The following is a 21334-nucleotide window of genomic DNA, read 5'->3' as shown; positions in this document are numbered from 1 at the left end:
AAAAATATTTATCGATTTTTATTCATTATATTTTTTTTGCCATACTTTTCGTATTTCGTTTAGCCTTTTTTAAAAAAATATTTTATTCCATTTCTTTTCGCAATATAACATAACATGATTAAAAAAACGGACCAAAAATTTTAATTATAATTATATAATCAAATTCATTTCATTATAAATAAATGGAAGTAAGAAAAATATATAAAATATACAAAATAAAAATAAATTTTTAAAAAAATCGTTTTTTCCGTTAAATTTTTTTCAAAACTTGTATTATTTTTTTTTCAAAAGAGGAGCCGAAACGATGGAAACGAATAAGCAAAAAATGATTAAATCTTGGTCACATAAATATCGGACATTTATCAAATATTTTACTCATGGATTCTAAAATAGTGAACATGATAGAGTAAGAAATAATAATAAATCATGGCTTGTTAGTTTTTCCTCCAAATATTTTTTCTTAAGGTTTCAGAACCATTTAAAAAAATTCGAAAAGTTTCAAAATTTTCACAAATTTTAATGAAATCGTATTTAAAATTTTTGAAATTTATGAAATTATAATATTTTACGATGTTGTTAACGCTCTTTCTTAAAAGGAGCTATCTCCCGCTCATATCATTTCAAAAGGAGCTAGCTCCCTCTACTGAGTTTTTAAAATAGGCGATTTTAACAGTATAAAATTTTCTAAATTTGAATAGTATAGCAAGCAGCCACCCCTCTAGCCTAAAACATGTTTAGCTATATTAAAAATAAAGGAAAAGAGGAGTATTGTATTTTATTATTTTTTAAATCGTTATAATTAACAAATATATTTATTGTTATTGTTTGTTTAAAAATTTTGTCTAGTATATCTTGATAATTAATTTGATGATTCCAAAAAATTCTTCTTAATTATTGGATTTGGAGGACATTTTAGGTGTAATTGTAGGTATTTTTGTCTTAGAAATTTGTTTTCTTATAAAATTAATTAATTAATTTTTTAATTCTCTATTTTTACCTGTTTATCCATTCCCAATTCAATTATGTAAAATGGATAATGGCAGCAATGATATTACGATCATAAACTGGTAAAAATCGAAAGTTATTCAAAAATAAAGTGCGTTTCATCAAAAAAAAGATAAGGAACATTTTAAATCTATAAAATCATTTACTTTCGAAGTGAGTCTAGAAATAGTTTGTGTTTAAATTAAACCACTCTCACAGTGTTGTTAAACGGCTCGGTTTGAGCCGATTTTTAAAAACGGCTAACTCAATATTTTATCCAGAATAATATTGCGCAAGCCTGAAGATTTTCTCATAGGTGGCACAAAGGTCTAGACATCAATTAGCAAAATCTCGAGGCTTAGGCAATATTTTTCTGGCTAAAATATTGAGTTAGCCGTTTTTAAAATCGGCTCAAAACGAGCCGTTTAACAACACTGCCTCTCACCTTCAAGGATCTTCAAGGTTTTTACAAAGACGCCATAACCGGATATTTATTCTCGAATAGTATTTGAAAATATCAAATATCTCCCCAATTTTTTAATTATATTATCACTCATATTTGTGGATATATTTTGTTTATTCCATAAAGACTAACACGTTCAAAATAATCTATGGGGTATAATTTTAAGTCATATATTTTCTAAAGCATTCTCCGCATCAAAAATTACCCCTAAATTTATATTGTGGTATGCACGAAGTGAATGTTTTAGTAGAAAATCATGCATTTCTGCTCTTTAATCAGTATATAATTGATATTCCACAAATTAGTAATCTTCATCCATTTTTAGAACTTTTAAAAAAAAAAATTCTTATGGGATGGAAATGGAAATTTTATTTCATCCATATATTTTCTGTATCAATAAAACAATTCTTTCATGGTTTTTATGTAAAAAAAATATAAAAACTTGGCTTAACTAACATTTAATATATTTAAATAGTTTCATAAATTTAAATAAATATATATCATTTTTATGGTATTCAACAAATACATTAATTAAGATTATTTTTTTAAACAATTTATAAAAAAAAATTGAAGGAGGAGGAGCCATCCCAAAAAAGGAGTTGGCTCCTGCTCTCGCTCCCGCGTTTTGATAAATGGTGACGCTCCAGATGTTTTTGGAAAAATTTATCACCCTTTAACAACTATGATATGGACATGTTTTTTATTTTTATATCTAAAATAGCTTATATATTTATTTTCATTAAAGTTTCGAAAATTTGTGAATTTAATTTTTTAATGTTTTGGATACAGCCTAAAATTAAAACAAATTACCAGTTCCCATTTTTGGTTAAACTTTAATAAAAGGGTTCTTTTTAAATGGCCTGCACAATAATTTTTTTGAATATTCTCCTTTTAAATTATTTTACAAGAATGACAATCGCGGCTGAGATATAGCAAAAGATTGCTGCTATGAGAAACTCATGATAATAATTTGTATCACGTTTATTTATAGAAAAAAATAGTGTTATATTTTTTATATTTGTTTAGATTATGGGCAGAGGTGTTCAAAGTTTCTCCAGATGGTCAAGGATACATGTGGGAAAAATTGTCCAATGGTTTAATATTAACTAAGATAATATCAGAATTCATGACGGATGAACAATGTATTCATATATTAGCTAAAAATGTAGACCAGCAATATATCCTAGATGTTATTCTTTCGCCTCAAAGTCATTAAAAAAAACATATATATGTTTTAAATATAACTAATAACTTGTTTATTTTTGGTTTTCATCTTCCTTTAGAAAAGCCGCACAAAGAATTATTGTTTAACAGTCACTGTTAGGCTCTTAATATTCACTATTGCTAAAAATTTAATGCCCTTTTAAAAAAATTTTATTTAGTGTTCAAAAATTTTTTTTGTTCAAATATAAAATATTTTAGGAGTTGACCAAGTAAAACTCAGTTCTTTGCAAAAAGTTATCAAAAAATTTTATTTAAAAAAATAATATATTTGATCCTTTTCGCGATTATTTAAATAATTTGGATTAAAACTATCAAAGGGAGTTAATTTTTTATAGGTTATTTAGTAACATTTTTTTAAAATCCAAAGCCTATTTTTCGTAAGCTATAAAGTTTTAAGAGATAACAGTCCAATTGGTTGCATCTAGGGTTGAAATCAGAACTTTTGGCTTATGAGAGCACTATGTGGGGGGGGGGGGTCGTTATTTTTAAAAGATTGCATATTACTCATATTCTGTGGTTTCTTTTCTCATATTTTATTAATATTAGAATTGTTATTAAACATTATATTATAAATACTATAATTTAGCTAGTGAGTTAAAACAAACATCGGATTGTTTTGTATATTGGAAGGACCAGAAAACACACGTAGTATGGGGTTTAAATTTTTCTTCTTCCTACGATTCCCAAAAATTTATGGAAAAATTTGAGGTTAGTTAGAAAAAAATTGTTGAAATTATTTATTAAATATCATTTAATTTAAAAGATCAATTTTTTTGAGATAGTGAACCATTTAGATACTTTCATGTAGAAATCAAATAGATATTTATATATTTAATTTTTATCTGGAAAGATATATCACTCGTATCCGAATCTGTTAGCCATCGTAGTCGGGTCGTAATAATTTGTCACCCACACTTGTATCATAATCATTTTTCATGCAAATTAAATAAATGATTTTTTAAATAAAATCCTTTCTTTATATAAAAAGGAACGATGTATGAAGAATTATAAAACAGCCTTAAAAAATGGATTGGCATATAAATTTATGCATTAATTTCGTTAATAATTTAATGGCATGTACTTTATCATCAGAATATTATAATAATTTTTTCTGTTTAAAATTTGATGTAATAAATTTTTAAAAATAGAATACGAATAATGCACTATTTGTTATTCTTTTTTGAATAGGCCTATTATATAAAGTGTATCCAGGGCTTTTTTTATAGGGGATAAGGGTTTGGGTGATCTTGTTAGTCATTATTTAAAAGAATATTAACCTTTTACTTATTTTATTGAAAATATTATTTGTAATCAAATATGTAACTTAATTTTTGGGAAGAGGGGCTGGTGATAAAGGAGGGGAGAAAGTGTGTGTAGTTTAAAAAAAATTAGGTTAAAATTATGAGATTTATAAAAAACAATAAAGTTTGCCAAGAGAGGGGTCTCCCTCCCCCGGTTCTTCCGCTAATGTATTAAAGTACGGAGTTTTGAAATCATAAAGGATTTATCTCTCAATTAAATCAAATAAAAAGAAAAATAACACTCTGAAAAATCATTGAAACATTAAAATATAATTTAAAGAATTTAAAATAACTATTCCTAGTTTTTGCATATATATCTTTTGCAAGTAATATAAATTTATAGATCTTTCAATAATATTGTTTTGAGGTAAAGAATACTCTTTTTTTTCCCGAAAATTTCAATAAGCAATGAATTACAAACACTGGACATTTGAATAATGGCAGAATGCCATTTAGAACAATGAATTTTAAGATTCCATGTATCTATTGGGTATAATGATATAGGGGTTATAAAGTGACCAACATTCATTCTAGCATGCCCAATGTCAAACATTCTATGCCTATATATATATTTGGAGGGGGATACTTATATTCTAAAAGATTGAGTAGACTATGTTATTTGAAAATATTGCAAACTTGTATATTGATTAACAACAAAAAAAATCATTTATTATCTTCCAATTCAAGTATGGTTAAGTATCTCATAATTTTGCGTATCGACATGAAGGGAAAGTATCAAATGGCGATTTAAAAATAGTTTCATTAATGTTTTGCAATAGTTGTAGTCTCAGATCCTGATCCAGATATAGCATATATAAGTAATAAATTAAGATCTAAAAAAAAGACCAAACATAACAAATAAAAAGAATTTTGAAAGCCAAAATTATATAAATTTCAAATAAATATCATTTGCAAGGACCTTATTTCATCGATACTCGAGAGAGTATAAGAGGCGAGGTTATTCTTTTTAGATTCAATTTTTTTAATTTAAAATTTTTTTTATGACAGAATAATTCGGACACGAGTGTAGTATGTATATAATATATAATGTGATAAAAATTAAATTTCATAATGTGATAAAAGTTAAATAATATAGTGTTATTTTTGAAAACATTTTTTTCATGAGATAAAAATCTTAAATAAAATATTAGGAAAAAAAAATTTTATAATATAAAATTTCTATTTTTTTGAAAAAATTACATTTTTATAGCATTGTAAAAAGTTAAATCGTCCTCATCATAATATAAACCATTTACACAAACACGTTTCATTGAATGACTTCGGAGGAAAATTTAAGTCGACGGCCCAAGATGTCAAATACAAAAGCGAGGCAAATTTTGCTGAGAATGATCATAAATTCGTAAAACTGTCATATTCCTCTGATATCATGACTAAAAAGGACGCGAAAACGATAGAATTACACTCTCATGATAAATGTCAATTGGCTTGTAATAATAACCTTAAATCATCTCACTATGTCCCCCTTTCTCGGAGTAAAACATTGAATTTAAATCAAACTATATTTACAAACACCGCGTACACTAATATGAAGCCCTGCGTTCACTCTAAGGAATATAAATCGGACGGTGAAGACAATCTCAGCGTGATATTTTCTACCTTGAATCCACCACCAGTGAAATCGTATTCGAATGAAAAGCTATTGATGCCGCAAAATATGAATTCAAGATATTATTCAAAAAGTTTTAATAACCAGCACATCCCTTTATTTGATCTGACTCATATATCTGGCACTAGCGACGTTAAACATTTAGCGAGCAGTAAGTCGCAAAGCTTTGTAAAGTATGAACACGCCGATAAAAATAATCTATATAATTATAACATGTTTTACGAATTTGACCATAAAAAAGATAACGGGTTTAGGGAGTACACTTTTGGCGATTCCCCTGTCAAACATAAAAGTGAAGAGACTTATTTTTCGGCTAAAATTTTGTCGGAAGACGCTGATTTTAACAGAGAAAATAGTATCTCATTGAAAACGGACCAATCATCAAATGTGACCGATACCTCGATATACAATTATAAATTACGAAAATTTAAAAACCACGATGAAATTGCGAATTCTTCAAATTTCGCGCTAGCGAGTAATAATAAATGTTTGAATACTTCATCAGATTTTAATCAAAAAGAGATCCCGATTCCTCGAAAAAACGACTATAGAAGATCACAATCTCATCATTATATATCGAAATCGGCAACCATGCCTTCTACAAGTCAGCAAGTATTTAAATGCTTATTTCTTTTAGATGTTTTTATTATTGTATATAAAATTGGAGATTATTAAAACATATATATATATTACACGTTTCTTCTTCTTTATATCGAATTTTATTAATTAATTTTATGGTTAGCTCTATCAATACGCTTTTAAAGTGTTGATTTTTTTTATTTAGACCTGTTGAAATATAATTTAGCCATTCTATAGTACACACTTTGTTAATCCATAATGTCGCTAAGGCAACTTCCAAAACTAGCCGTTTTTCCATAGCTGTTTCATAGTCATGTCTCAAGCAATTCTTTTTCATTTATAAATGATTTTTATTAACGATTAAATGGTGGCTGATTCTTTTAAATAGGCGATTGAATGTTTTCGATTTGACAAATTTACTCTGCTTTGCTTTGGAAAATTAAAGTTTCTTAAAACGTGCCTAAAAAATCGCTTTGAAAAATAAAACTTGTTTGGAATTGCCGTATGAATATAGTATAAATAAATATTTTAAAAAAGGTTAAAGGTATAAACGGATTGAAAATAAGGAAACTTTTATAGTGTATTTCGTAATTGGGTTCATAATATAGAAAACATTTTAGAATTTAGGAACGCAACTGTCTTAAATTATTTATTTACTTTTTCTGAAGAGCTTCATGATTAAATCATGAGTCACCCCAATCCACTTCTTCCAATATGATTGATTATAAAAAACATATATTAACCTAATTTCTTGATTTCGTTAAACAGAATAATTATATAATTCCAATTAATTATAATATTATATATACTATACATTAACTCAATCAATTTTGATTTACTAGCACGCATGCCCAATTTATAAATAATAATGTTGCACAATAAAATTTTAGGTTATAATCTCTTTAGCCTACGAAATAAGATTTTTTATTTATAATTTTATTTTTTTAATGGGAAAGGCTTTAATCCATCTATATTATTTGGGCAGATCAGGTTTTATTACTAATTTTGCATATAAAATGCATTTGATAAGAATCTTAGCTCTCTGAGCTGATCCGCGTTATATAGTTGTGGATAAGTTAAGGCTAAATAAAATTCATTTTAAAATTTAGAGGCTATATAACTACTCTTCTAACTCAATCCGGAATATAGAGAAAGGAGATTGTTTTTATAATTTCATAATAATATATATTTATATGTTATATTTTATAAACTTTAAAAGGTTATAATATTCAACGTTATTTGAATAATATATTTGTTATACAATAATATAACGAATAATATATTTGTTATACAATAATATAACGAATAATATATTTGTTATACAATAATATAACGAATAATATATTTGTTATACAATAATATAACGAATAATATATTTGTTATACAATAATATAACGAATAATATATTTGTTATACAATAATATAACGAATAATATATTTGTTATACAATAATATAACGAATAATATATTTGTTATACAATAATATAACGAATAATATATTTGTTATACAATAATATAACGTATTTATATTTAAAAGGTCAATTTAATTGAATACTTATAGAAGTTAAATTTAATAATTATAGAATAGTATACAAGAATTGAAATAAAAGATACCATTTGTTTTGACTTTTAATTCTGCATTTTGTAATTTTTTGAGGGCATGTTTTATTACATGTTCTGTATCATTTTTTCCTGTGATTATAACATCGTCTAAATAAACTGCTGTATCTTTACAGTCAGCCAGTAAATCGTCCATATATCCTTGAAATATTATTGGTGCTATAGCTATACCAAAAAGTAATCGTAAATAGCGGTAGTATCCATTTGGTGTTATCATTGTTAATAATTCTTGTGATTCTTCGTCAATACTCATTCGTAGATATACGTCTTTTAGATCTAATGTTGTATACTTCCAAAAGCGATCTTTGCGATTAATTCTTCAAACGTTGGTAGAATGTGATAGTCTTTTAGTAAAAATTTATTTAATGCTACTTTGAAATCACCACATAATCGTAGTTCGCCTGAAGTTTTACGTACCACTACCATTAGAGTACTCCAGGTTACTCTTGTTGTTGATAGATCCATTTTCTTTATTATGTTCCAAACGTTTAAGCTCATTTTCAATTTCTACTTTTAAAGGCAACGGTACTCTTCTTGCTGGTTGAGCAATTGGTTCTGTATTTTCTTCTAATTGTAGTTTTAATGGTTCGACATTTTTTATTAATCCGAATTTATTTCAAACACCGTAGCAAATTCTTTATATAGTTTTTCAATATTCACGTTTCCATTATCATTATTATTATATTTATTGCTAATCATATTGACTTTTACCTTTATTGGTAACGATAGATCAAATTCTATAGTCCATGGAAATCCAAATCGTGTTCATGAATTTTTTAGAAGTTTATTAGAAAATATTTTAAATATTAAATTGGAAGATTTTAATTGGGGTTTCTTACAATTACCCTCGAAAATGAGTGGTTTAGATTTATATCCTTTAAATCTTATATCTCTTTCCTCATTTTTGGCATCGCGTTTGATGAATAACGCCATGATATCTTCTTTTATCTCTCCTAAATATTACCTTTTAAACTCAGCCTTGATGACAGCCTAGGTATCTTTAGCTCCACCTGAAGCTGTCTTGCCCACAATCTTAACACACCAATCTATTTTCGAACCTTTAATTAAAAAATTTTAAAATAATTTCATCAAACCCCCCTTTGGAGTATATTCAACTATTACAGAATGCTGACTGTACTAGTGGTTATGAATGGTTGGAAGCATTACCAAGTCGTAACCTAGGTAACCTCTTATCAGATGAACAATTAAGAGTTGCCATATACCATCGACTTGGATGTAACATTGTTAAACCGCATACATGCATCAAATGTAAAATATTAGTTGACTCCAAAGGAAGACATGGTCTAAATTGTATATATAGTCAAGGCAGGCATGCAAGGCATGCAAGGCATGCAAGGCAGGCAAGGCAGGCAACAACTAATTTAGCTATTACCCGTTCTCTTACCAGGACCCGAATACCAAACATCCTTGAGCCTACAAATTTATCATTAGATGATGGCTTAAGACCAGATGGCTTAACTTCCGTGCCTTGGTCTTTAGGGAAATCCTTAATTTGGGACTTCACATGCGTATCTTTTTTCCCAAAAAATTTAAATTCTAATCCGGTTGATATAGCCGAGAAAAAAAAACAATGAAATATTCCAAATTCACAAATTATATTTTTACACCGATCGTTATCTCTTCCCTTGAACATATGCCAAGCGTAACTCTAAAGTTCTTAAAAAATAAAGGCGATAAGACAAGAGCCCTTACATCAGAAAAGAATTCTATTTTTCAAAACAAAACCTACAAATCACTATTTTAAAATATATTACTCATGTTTTTGGGGAACTTGTAGTCCCACCTCCGTTTTTATATAATATTGTTATTTTATTTTATTATTAATTTAGTAATTTTATATATTTCTATATACCATTATACCATTATACTGTTTTAATATTTTAGTGCTCGAATCATAAACGTTTCAAATCTTTTTTTTTGCTAAATCGGAATACTAACAGCAATACATATTATTCCATATTGTTGCATTAATGATGGTTACTTCTGAACCTGTATCATATTCCATTTTAATTTCGTGGTTGTTTTTACCATAATCGTTGGGTGCTCTCCATATTTGCAGACTTTTCTTATTGAGAAATCTGAATCTTTGTTCTTTACTATTATAATTTATACCATAAACTTCCTCTAGTTTTACAAATTGCAATGTGGTTTAATTACTTACATTTGCTGCACCTTTTTCTATATGCTGGACACAATTTCGAATAGAATGAAAACGATTACAAAAATAGCACGGTTTTCTTGTATTAATATTATTATTTGTGTTGTGTAGTAGTTATTATAAACTTGAACTGATTTTATTTTTACATATGTTTTATTATCATTATCTATACTGTCGATTATTACTATCAATTTGATTTAATCGTTTATTATTATCATTATGTTTAGTCGTCTCTTTGATATTATAAACCATTTTAGTTATTTATTTCTAAGCCATTTCTATAACCTTATTTAAGCTTAACGGTTGCTCTTCGTCTCTAGTATCTGGATATATTAAACGTAGTTCTTTATCTAATTGCAACATCTTTAATCCAGCGATTAATTGATCACGAATTCATAGTTCTATATTATCTTCAAATTCACATCTACGGGCTAGTTCCTTTATATGTTTCAAATAACTCATTACTGATTCTGTTGGTCAGCGACTTAATCTAATAAAATTAATTCTTGATGCCAAGACAGTTCTTTCGTCTTTAAAAAGTTTTGCAATTTTGTATAAATCTTGCCCATACCACATCATCAATTTTCCTTGGAAATAGTCATTTTTTTATATCATTTATTTATTCCTCCATATGCTATGAATAATTTTTTCAAAGTTGCGTCTGTTTGAGGAATATTCTTTACATTCAAAATATATTTAATATAATCCAAATAATCATTTAGAGAAGTTTCTTCTTTGCGAAATTCATTTAATGTAATCTTTGAAATATCACCCATAATTAAAAATATATAATCCTATTTAATATTTAACTTGACCGAAGACCGCTTCTTTTTTTTATTTCGTCGCCAATTTCATATCTGAAATATATGGTCAAAACAAATGGTATCTTTTATTTCAATTCTTGGAGCAATTTAATTTATATATTAATTTTTATGGAAGATCTTGTATTTTGTAGGTAAGGCTAGCAGATCCCCGATATCAATGTGAAATATCTGTCTCAAATAATTAATAATTTGATTGCTTATAATTTTTTTAATGTAATATTCTCAAGAGTCTATATTAATTTTAATTGATTTTCTTAAATAAATTAATTAAAATTAATCTTAACCTCAATTTTTTAATGATAATGAATTTTATGCTTAATAAAAAGAGTGTTTATTTTACTATTTATATTAGAATCAATTATCATTATAATATGAGTGTCTTTTCTATATATCTACTTGTGTAAAAATTTAAATAGATGCCTGCATCAAAGCCTAATTTGGAGATGAATAAAGGTAGTAACATAACTCAATTTTCCCCATATGGCTATTGGAGTAGAGCTATACGGAAAACTGGGTATTATCAAATAATAATTATTTTTACTATAATAAATCTATGCCGAAATGAATTTTTAAAAAAAAAATTTGTAAAAAAATATAGCTGGTTAAATGTCAAACATTGGTTAACGAATAAAAAGAATAAATTGGATCTCGCAAGTAAAAGGTCATGGAAAAAGTATTGGGTGTGTCTCAAAGGACCAACTTTACTATTTTACGCTACATCGGATCAAGAAAATTCTCAAGCCAAAAAGGTCTTACATCACATGTTGATCATCGAAGGAGCCATAGTCCAAGCCGTTCCCGAACACCCTAAAAAAGAAAATTTATTTTGCTTGAGCATAAATTCCGGTGATGTTCTTATGTTCCAAGTACGCCATATTTCTATTATATATACTATCACAATTTAGTTTCTTCTGCTAAAAGCCACGTATATAAATAATCAAATTCTAGTGGTCATATATACGTAATCAATGTGCACCTACAAAGATATTAAGGGTAATTATGCTATACTGATTCTACCTAACAAGGTCAAAACCGGTATATAATTACGAAATTGTATCATGTGTCATGCATGCACTTAAAAATTTCTAATATCTTTATAAATATTAATTTAAGTGATAGTTATATAAAATATGTAAAAGGCAGGGGTTGACGTGATCCCTAAAAGTGGAGCCATAAAATTTAATAAAACATAATTACTATTCTAATATAACATATTTAAGATATAATCACAATAATTTTATGTAATTTTTAAACAATATAATTAAATTTTAGCAATATTAAATAATAGAGTTTATGTAAATAAAAATTTTAATGGTAATAATGATAATGAAATTAAAATATTATTTATATATGTTATATTATTTTTATTATTCATATTAAGTCAACAAAAAATTTATATACGAAAAATAAAATTCCAAATTAAATAATATAAAAGTGTAATATAGTGTAAAATGATAAGAATTAGAAAGAAAAAGTGAGTCTAGCATGGAAAGAATCTCATTGAAACTTTGATAATTCGCTGTAAGGATAGGTATATCTAGGCCTAAAACGAATTATTATTCGATTCGCTTCGATTCGTATTACGAATATGAATCACAATTATTCAATTCGAATCGAATCGAATATGAATAATGAGATAAAGTATTCGTCGAATATTAAATTTTTTATTATTCGATTAGAATTCGAAATTATTTATAATAGAATTCTTTGAACAATTACATACCTCATATAGCATAGCATAAAGAAAACAACTTCATTAGAAAATATGAATACAAAGTAATTATAATATTAATACTCACCTCAAAAAACAATAGTCCAGTCAAAAATGGATGAAATATTCAAACAGAATATCATCTCATCAATATGTGAGGTTGAAACATATTTTAATGAATTAAGAATAGCTTCTAGTAAGAGCCCATTAGAATGGTTGAGACCGTATAGTGATCATTTTCTCTTGTTGTCGAAAATGGCTATATATTGTCTATTCAGAGATCTTACTTAATGTAAGTGGTTATTCTCATTAAGGACAAATATGGAAATTAAGAATAGAAAGTCTTTGAAGGAAGAAACCATTAGAAAGACTTACTTGAAAAACTGGTTGTTGACAAATTCGGATCTAGCATAATCATATTTTTTCTGTATTATATTCTGATGTCTATAAAATTAGATCATTGTGCATTTTTAAAAATATTTGATAAAATTTTAGAATGTTAGATCAAAGAGATAACGTATTATAGAAAAAATTTATTATTTTTATAAGCAATTCTAATTCTAAAAAGTATTTTTGGCCAATTATTAGGATAACGTTATGAAATCATTGGTTTTATTTCGTTGTTATTTTTTGTAAATTTTGAAATGCTAATGACAATTAGTTTTAGTAGAATCCTTAAAGTGTCATTTTATAACATCCACATCTATTTATAATTTTTTTTGGCAAAATATAATCTATTTTTTATAAGCTTTAGAAAAATTTTAGAATCGAATCGAATAATGATTTTATTATTCGTACGGATAAGAATAATGAATTATTCGATTCGTTTTTTTGTAGGCCTAGCTATAGCCAGTCTTTATCTGAGGAATCGCGGATCGCCAGTATGCTTGGGGATGTGAGATCCAAAATCCTTGAAGATGATAATGCAAGTTAACCAAAGGAGGTTAAGGTAGTGAATATTATTGGGATAAAGATGTGATCTTCTGATATTTTCAAATATTTGGAAATTTTATGTTGTTCTTTTTGCTCAAGTAGGTTTGGAGTTTGGTTGGATAAAGCTAATGGATTGTTGCAAGAATAGCCCCAAACAAAAATTGGACCCGTTTCCATGGTATCATGGTGATTCCGTCAGGCCGTTTTCCATCGGATCTAAAAAGTCCTGGTCGTTCAAGTATAAAGGGTATTTGGGCAGATTTGAATGGTCGCTAAATCAAGGAATTGCATTGGACGTGCCTGAAAATTCGTCCTTTGCACTATCTTTAATGTAAGCTGTGTCTTCTTTTGCTGTTTATGGGGATTCTGCAGCAGAAGCGAGGAAAAGTTATTATACAATTTAGGCCGATTCCTATTGCCTGGGTTAGCTCATTGTTGGTTAGTTGAAGTTGAAGATTTTTTGGAAGAATGACTTCCATAAATTCATGCCCGTATCCATTAAATGAGAACGATCTGTTAAAAGCGTGCTCTAGCATGTCCCAATCCTTCTGTCTATGGATTCGGGCAATGGGACATTATCGACGCGTGTCCTCCATAGCAGGATAACATCATTTAAGAAAAAGTCATTTTGTGAAGTGCGGGATGTTATTGTGGGCTTCGAAAGTAAACTGCTTGAAATAAAGGTAGTGAGAGCAAGATTGTGGAGGATCTAATCCCTAATCATTACTTTTGGTGGGTAATGAAGCTTGAACCCATTTCAATGAATTTTAGAAAATATTATCGGTTAAATACTAAAAATAGGCTTTGAGAGCAGAGCATAAAGTTGCAATACGCCAATATAAAACAACTAGTTAATAACCCGTCAAGAATGACGGGGTTGAGGGGTAATTAGTTTGTGTTTATGGTATATGCTTTATTAATATATTTTATAAAAATATTAAAATTTAGGCGAAAAAGAGGGAATTTGTGAATCACACCTTATAAGATATTCTTCATTTTTGATTCATCTATCATCGAATAAGGGAGAAAAGTATGATGACCCATCTTTCTTGAAGGGCAAAATGAAAAATATATAACTAAGGTACCAGAGCTCCCTTTAGTCAGCATTGCTGAGTCCGTCAAAAATGAAGGGAAATGAGAATTTTCTCCTTACTCTTATGATAGTTGTTACCTATTATTTGAAAATAATATCCAATTTTTATTCTTAATAACCCCCTCCCACCTTCAGGTCAGGGTCCAATCCATTAAAACTAAGTTTAAATGCTATGTTTTGAGTCAAAATATTTTTAAAGCTTTTAATTGATACCCATATCAATATTATTTGTTAAAATATTACTGATCATCTATGCCTATTAGTTAATATTGAAAAAAATTCACAAGAAAGGTCCAAGGCCATGATGATTTTGAAAAACTTTCCCCAACGATTTTATGGGCCTTGGTTTATTTATTTTAGGTCAATGTGTGATCCATAGTTATTAATAAAAAATTCCCAAGCGTCCAAGCTGATAATAATTTGAAAAATTTTCCCCAAGCGTAGCCCAAAATAATTTACAAAAATATTTTCCAAGCCCAGCCTGACCCATTATAATTTTAAAAAATTTTTCTTAAACCTGGCCAATTTGAAATTTTTTTCAGGCTTAAATGAAAAAAATAAAATATTTTCCAAGCCCAGCCCGACCCATTATAATTTTAAAAAAATTTTTCTCACACCTGGCCAACCAATAATAATTTTGAAATTATTTTCCCAATCCTGGAGCTTCCAATAAAAAAGATAAATATTGATATATTTGAAAAAAATATTATAAAAATATTTTCAAGCCCAGCCCGACCCATTATAATTTTTAAAAAAATTTCTCAAACCTGGTCAACCAATAATAATTTTGAAATTATTTTCCCAATCTTGGAGCTTCCAATAAAAAAGATAAATTTTGATATATTTAAATTACTTTATCATAATATAGTTTCATATATAAGAACAATTGTATTACAAAATTTAATATAGAAGGGAGGTGACTGGAAAGAAAGTTTGTCTATCGAACGTTAAGTCAGTGTTTTGAATCTCGTTGATGTATAAAAAAAAAATTTTTTTAAGTTTATTTTTTAAAAAAAAATTATTTAATATTAGAGGTATATAGACTCCTTCGATTTATTTAACATTAAGATGATAAGAAAGTTGATACCAAAAATAAAAATAAAAATTAAGATGATAGGAAAGTTGATACCAAAAATAAAAATTAGCATTAAGGTTATACGAAAACGTTCATTTCTTGATTACGGCAATTATATATATTAGATATTAGATTAGTAGCCATTGTATTTTTTTATTAACGTTAATCCATAATAATTTTAATTATATTTTACCAAATTTGCCAATGTCAACAAATTCTTTGAATTTTAATTATTCAAGTAACTTATTTAAATTTACATTCAAAATCCTTTTTATTTCTATCATTTTTATCAAAACTGATAAAGGCTGGATCCTATCCTGAGTTAGAAAATTGGATTTCAGCTATCCATATATCCTGCGCCGCATCCTTAGCCAGGCATCACGGAAAAGAAAATATTATAAAAATCTTGACTCATGAAATTTTCAAATTGAATTACAATATCGAAATGGTATTCTCATTATTTTATTTCCTTGTATAAAATTAATGTATTTTCTATTATTTATACTAGAGCTTTAAATATGAAAATAATTAGAAATATACGATTGGATTTGAATAAAAATATATTTCAACTTTCGCTTATAATATACGACCATTTTAAGATTGGTTGTTTTACTTCCGTACAAAAGGCTCTTTGGCATTTCAAATATTTTCTTACCAAATTTTTTTTCGCCATAACTTTGTGCATTAAATAAGTTTATTATTTTAAATTCGAATTTATAGTATAGTCTTGATTTACATTCACTCAAGTGAATTCATTAATTTTTTTCTAGTGGGACATTTTCTCTTTGTAATTTCAAAAAAATTTCGCTTTTTGAATAGGAAATCTGTTATAGTTACGTTTCAGAAGATTTCAATTATATAAAAAAAATGCCAATTTTTAAAAAGATGCATAATCATTGTGGTTAGACACTCGATACTAACTTACGTAGATATTATTTATGTGTAGAATAAAATCTTATCAGCGAAAGTAATAACTTAAGAATAAAATAATATAAAATAATTTATTTATAAAGGATACAAGAATGAAAAATATGGGGGAAGCTCAATTAACAATAGTTTCTGATTCCAATAATAGACAAGCGATACTGAAGCAAATAAAGAAATGGGAGTTCAGGATTGAAGAGATGGCCTTGGAAAAATATAGATACCAAAGTTATAAAGCTTCCCTTCTAAATTCCGAGCTTCCAAATCCCAAAGTAAAAAATAGTTGTATATTTTTATTCTTTTAACTTTTTATGATTTCATTTGGAATAACTGAATAATAAATATGATTGTTTTTCGAAATTGAATGATGATGTCCAATTCACTGGCCGCATTGAGCAACTAAATATACTGTAGTAAAAAATATGAGTCATACTCATTCAAAATGGATGCTTAATAGTGGTGTAAACTTTAATTCAAAAAAAGAGTTACTTAAAAAAATATTAAATATTATTATAATTTTTCTCTTATTTATTTTTTTTCCCATAGATAATAAAATTATACAAAAATAATATATTATAAAATAAGGTGTTGTATAATTTTTTATTTATTAGCAATTGATTTTCAAAATTTTGATCAGATAAACAAGAGCACTTAGCCAACAAACTATGCGAAACACAAGTTTAACTGGCGCAGAGGATGGAGAGTTTTATTATATTTAATAAATAAAAATATTAATTGAAGGAATTTATAAAAAATTTTTAAAGAATGATCTCTATTTTCAAAAAAATTCAAATCAATTTTTTATTATCTTTATCACAATTTAAACTTTTATATGTTTTTTTGGATATGAGCTGTTGAACATTAAGACTTATATATTTAAATTATGGTAAAATCTACACTTACAAAGTCTAGACTTAGTCTCAAAATCAATTCACTAAAGAGACTAACTATTCCTTTTTATACGACAAAAAATTAACTTGAAATATTCCAATACTACTACAACTCCTTTCTGGGAACGCAAATAGGTCGATATTTTTAATTAAATAACTTATATTATTTATATATTTTTATAGCATTTTAAATAAATAAAAATAAATAAAGAGTGATAAAAAATATTAATAATACGAGAAAAAAAATCAACAACAAAATGTAATAAATAAAATAAAAATGAAAAACTTTGGTGGCTGATCTGAATTAAAAACTCGGCTTAATTATTTAAAAAGATATATTTTATAATAAAACATAATTTTTCCATTTTAAAATTTTTTTAGTAACCTTTTGTGTTACCGTTGCTCAAAAAAAAAAGAAACGTGTTACTCGTTACCTTTAAAAACAACTATTTTTTAAGACAAAAATACTCTTTCGAATATTTTTTAAAAAAATGCGATGTATTCAAACTTGGTCGGAGTTCCTAGATTTTTTACAAAAATTGCTGGAGCAATTTAACTCAATACCGCTGAAGCTATACAGCAAGGATTAAATGGGAAATTGTGAAGCGAGAATTTCCCGAGGCAACGACCCCACAAAATATTTTAACCTGACTTGGAATCTACCACTAAAACCTATTATTTCTGCCGAAAGAGATGACACCATTTTGGATGACCTTATTCGTGATGATGCCCAAGCTGACGTGAGTCTTGGAACAGCTGATGAATCTATAGCCGACTTATTATTTAATTATGAACAGATACTTCTATCATAAGGGTGGGGGGGGGTATGACCCAAGATTGTTATTAAAATATTATAAGAGCGGAAGAGAGAGAGGAGGAAATAGGGATGGATGATATATGGTTTGCATAGCTAATTTGAATGATTTAGATTTTATTTTTGCTAAAGAATATTTAGAGGGTATGGGGTCAAAAATTTTTTCAGGAGGGTAGATGGCAAAGAAGGGGTTAAATTTTTTTAGGAAAGTAAATTGGCTTTGGCCTATATCCCAATAGACAAAAAAAGTGGAAAAAATTGTAAAATATTATAACTGCATCTCATATAATTTCTTATCATTAAAATGTAAAACAGTTTTAAAAAAAAGGATTGGAAGTGTGCTACCTAAATTAGAATAACAGTTAAAAGCGTGAAGATTTGTTATAATGCACTAATTGTCCTGAATGGGCATACTCTATTTTTCCAGTAATGAGCTATTTTATGTATGCCTTAATTATGAAGACTATTTTTTTTAAATATTTATAATTTGTTTTAATTATAACAATGAAAATGATGTTTTGTGTGTTAAATTTGGATATTTGTTATTTTATCTAAAGGGCTTGCCTTCTTACCCAGGGTGGTTGGTAAATAGTAAAAACCACAGCTTTTGCTTTAGAAGGTAGAAAACCGCGTTTTATTTTATTTTGTAGTTAAATGATGATGCTATCCAATGATACAATTGATTTAATCTTATAAAATAAAATTATATTGTTAACGCGCAACATTTACCAGATAACCACGTTCTTAATTCTAAAAGGCCTGCAATAAGTTGGTTTTAAGCCCTCCATTACAATTTAAGAAGGAAAGCTACCCCCAAAGTACCTCTCGGGGAAAATATTCGCTACGCCTATGAACATGACTATTTAAGTGTATATATTTAAAGTTCATTGTCAAAATCAATTTAATGCCTATGTCGGAATAGATTTGGTCATGCGAATTTTTATATTTCAACTTTTGTAAAAGAAATATATTAAGTTTAAGCACTTAAATAACATATCAGAAATTATTAAATTACCAATCTGTTACAGAAGCGGCTATACATTTTTTGAGTAGCAGTCGGTAGCGAGGCCACTTACAAAATAGTAACTAATTAATAGGCCCATTAATTTTTTAAAGTTTGAGTAGCTAAAACGCGCTATTTATTTAGCTACCTCAAAAAAAATTAATCAAAATTTTAAAATGATGAATATAAATTATTTTATAATTTGAATAAATAAAATGGTTAAAATTAGACAGGAATGCTATAATAAAATATACGCTAATCCTTAAATTGAATCACAAGCTGTTTCACCATAGTTTCAACATTAAAAACAAAATCACCTAACAAATGAGAACATTTCGCGTTATAAGCATCTTCTGATGATATTTTTGATGAGGATAATAATATCAAAATATAATTATAAATAATGATTATATAAGGAATTTATGTGATATCATCAATTTCAGAACTTGTATAAAGAGTTTTCGCCTTTAAAACCCCCATTTTTATAAAATATACAATCTCTCTCTCATCCAGTTATTCCGTTGAGACTTCCCCATTTAGAGAAGGTTGTTTTTAGCGGGAAAATGTGTTCATAAATAAAAACTTCGAGCGATATTTTCTCTTAAAAGCCAAATACAAAATGAACTAATTAAAATTAAATATAAAATTTAATATTTTAATATGAAATTTTTTATTATGTGTAAAATTAATGTTTATATTTTAAATTTTAATAGAGATCTATTTTATACTATTATTTAAATAAAATAGATATAGATGGGACTGCAATATATATTAGCTCCTAAGAAAAAAAAAATTAGGCATAATTTTTTAAAGTAGCAACGATACATATTAGAAATGATAGCTTCACTCACTATTTTGCTGTTGTTGAGTAGGTAGGCTATTTTGTGGGGAGAAAGTAGTTGTCGCTATAGCGTGCTATTTTTTAAAATGTTGACAGCATTTAAATTAGATATGATTATGCATCTTCGAATAAAAATATGACTAATATATTACATAATTTTTTTAAATTAATTATCCTCGAAATTTAAAAGTCATTGATGGTTTATAGTTCGAAATCTATGAAATCGTATCTATCTAAAATGAATATCTCCAACACGGTATCCTCCTTCCACGCCCACGTTTCCATCCGAATGCAATCCTATAATTGTTCAACAAATGATTACAACAGGAAGTTGGGAGCGTATTTTTCAACGTCTACCACTTTCATGGACGCCAAATCGAATGAGTCCAACTCCGATGTCGAAAAAAATTTAAAACGAATAATGTCACCTGGCTCGTCTAAAGCTCACTTTAAAAATTCTCTCTCGAATCATATTTCGCAATCTCATCACAATATCAAGGAATATTTGTCCCAACCGAACACCCCGACCAAGTTTCAAAATTATTTTTAAAAAATTTTGATCGGTTGTCGTTTACTATGTTTAACATTATACTAATGTATTTTTTAATTTAAAAGAGGAAGAAAGGTCCCCCAAAGGTTAAGATTATGCTACTAACTTATTTTCAACTAAAAATGGAATTAAAATCCTATGATAATAATTAATTCTTAATATTTTTATTATAGGGAACCTAATATAATTCTTTTTAGAAACATGCCGTAAGGGAAACAAATTGCTGGGATAATTTAGAATTTAAGAGAATTGTGCTGAATAGTGTTATTACGATTACGATTACGATTATAGTAATCTTATTATATATTTAAATTTAATTCATAAAAGTGGTCCTAAAAACTCAAAGAAATCTGTAGAGAATTTAATGAATTCTTGCGTAAACTCGTTACTGGATAGCAATGTAGATGAAAACGTTATTGTTACACCAAACGGGACTGTGAATTTTGAGGATAAAGTCATTAAGATCAATTTACCGAGAAACGAAGTAAAAATATTAACTTAATAGAATAATTTTTTTTTAAACATAAGTTTTACTTAAATGTGTCATCTCTGCCTTTTAAACGGATGTGGCTTTTTCCCTCAAAATTTAATTATAGTCATTATTTAAAATAATTATTAATTTCTACTCCTTTTTTAGAGAATATTGACAATACTGTATTCATTTTAAGAGATGAAGGAGGACGAGAAGTGTAGAAGGAA

General features: G+C 27.2%; 1 protein-coding gene across 4 annotated transcripts in view; it reads left to right on the top strand.

The window, feature by feature from the left end:
- LOC135926410 (rho guanine nucleotide exchange factor TIAM2-like) overlaps nucleotides 1-21334 on the top strand; it is a 46597-nt gene that overhangs the window by 9618 nt on the left and 15645 nt on the right. The window contains exons 1-11 of one of the 4 annotated variants that reach the window (XM_065462278.1): nucleotides 63-188; nucleotides 292-406; nucleotides 2474-2655; nucleotides 3258-3379; nucleotides 5183-6211; nucleotides 11218-11315; nucleotides 11400-11667; nucleotides 15918-16061; nucleotides 16627-16809; nucleotides 20276-20616; nucleotides 20963-21119. In XM_065462278.1, the coding sequence (XP_065318350.1) occupies nucleotides 378-406; nucleotides 2474-2655; nucleotides 3258-3379; nucleotides 5183-6211; nucleotides 11218-11315; nucleotides 11400-11667; nucleotides 15918-16061; nucleotides 16627-16809; nucleotides 20276-20616; nucleotides 20963-21119 (2553 nt within the window). In that variant the 5' untranslated portion in view covers nucleotides 63-188; nucleotides 292-377. Of the gene's footprint in view, nucleotides 1-62; nucleotides 189-291; nucleotides 407-2473; nucleotides 2656-3257; nucleotides 3380-5182; nucleotides 6212-11217; nucleotides 11316-11399; nucleotides 11668-15917; nucleotides 16062-16626; nucleotides 16810-20275; nucleotides 20617-20962; nucleotides 21120-21334 lie in introns of those variants that run through there. The other 3 variants (XM_065462279.1, XM_065462281.1, XM_065462280.1) reach the window with 3 other exon arrangements.

This window comes from Gordionus sp. m RMFG-2023, chromosome 3, assembly GCF_954871325.1.
Source record: "Gordionus sp. m RMFG-2023 chromosome 3, tfGorSpeb1-WG-v2, whole genome shotgun sequence".
Lineage (NCBI taxonomy): Eukaryota > Metazoa > Nematomorpha > Gordioida > Chordodea > Parachordodidae > Gordionus > Gordionus sp. m RMFG-2023.
The sequence above is the reverse complement of the archived record's forward strand: the minus strand, read 5'-3'. Positions and strand labels throughout refer to the sequence as shown.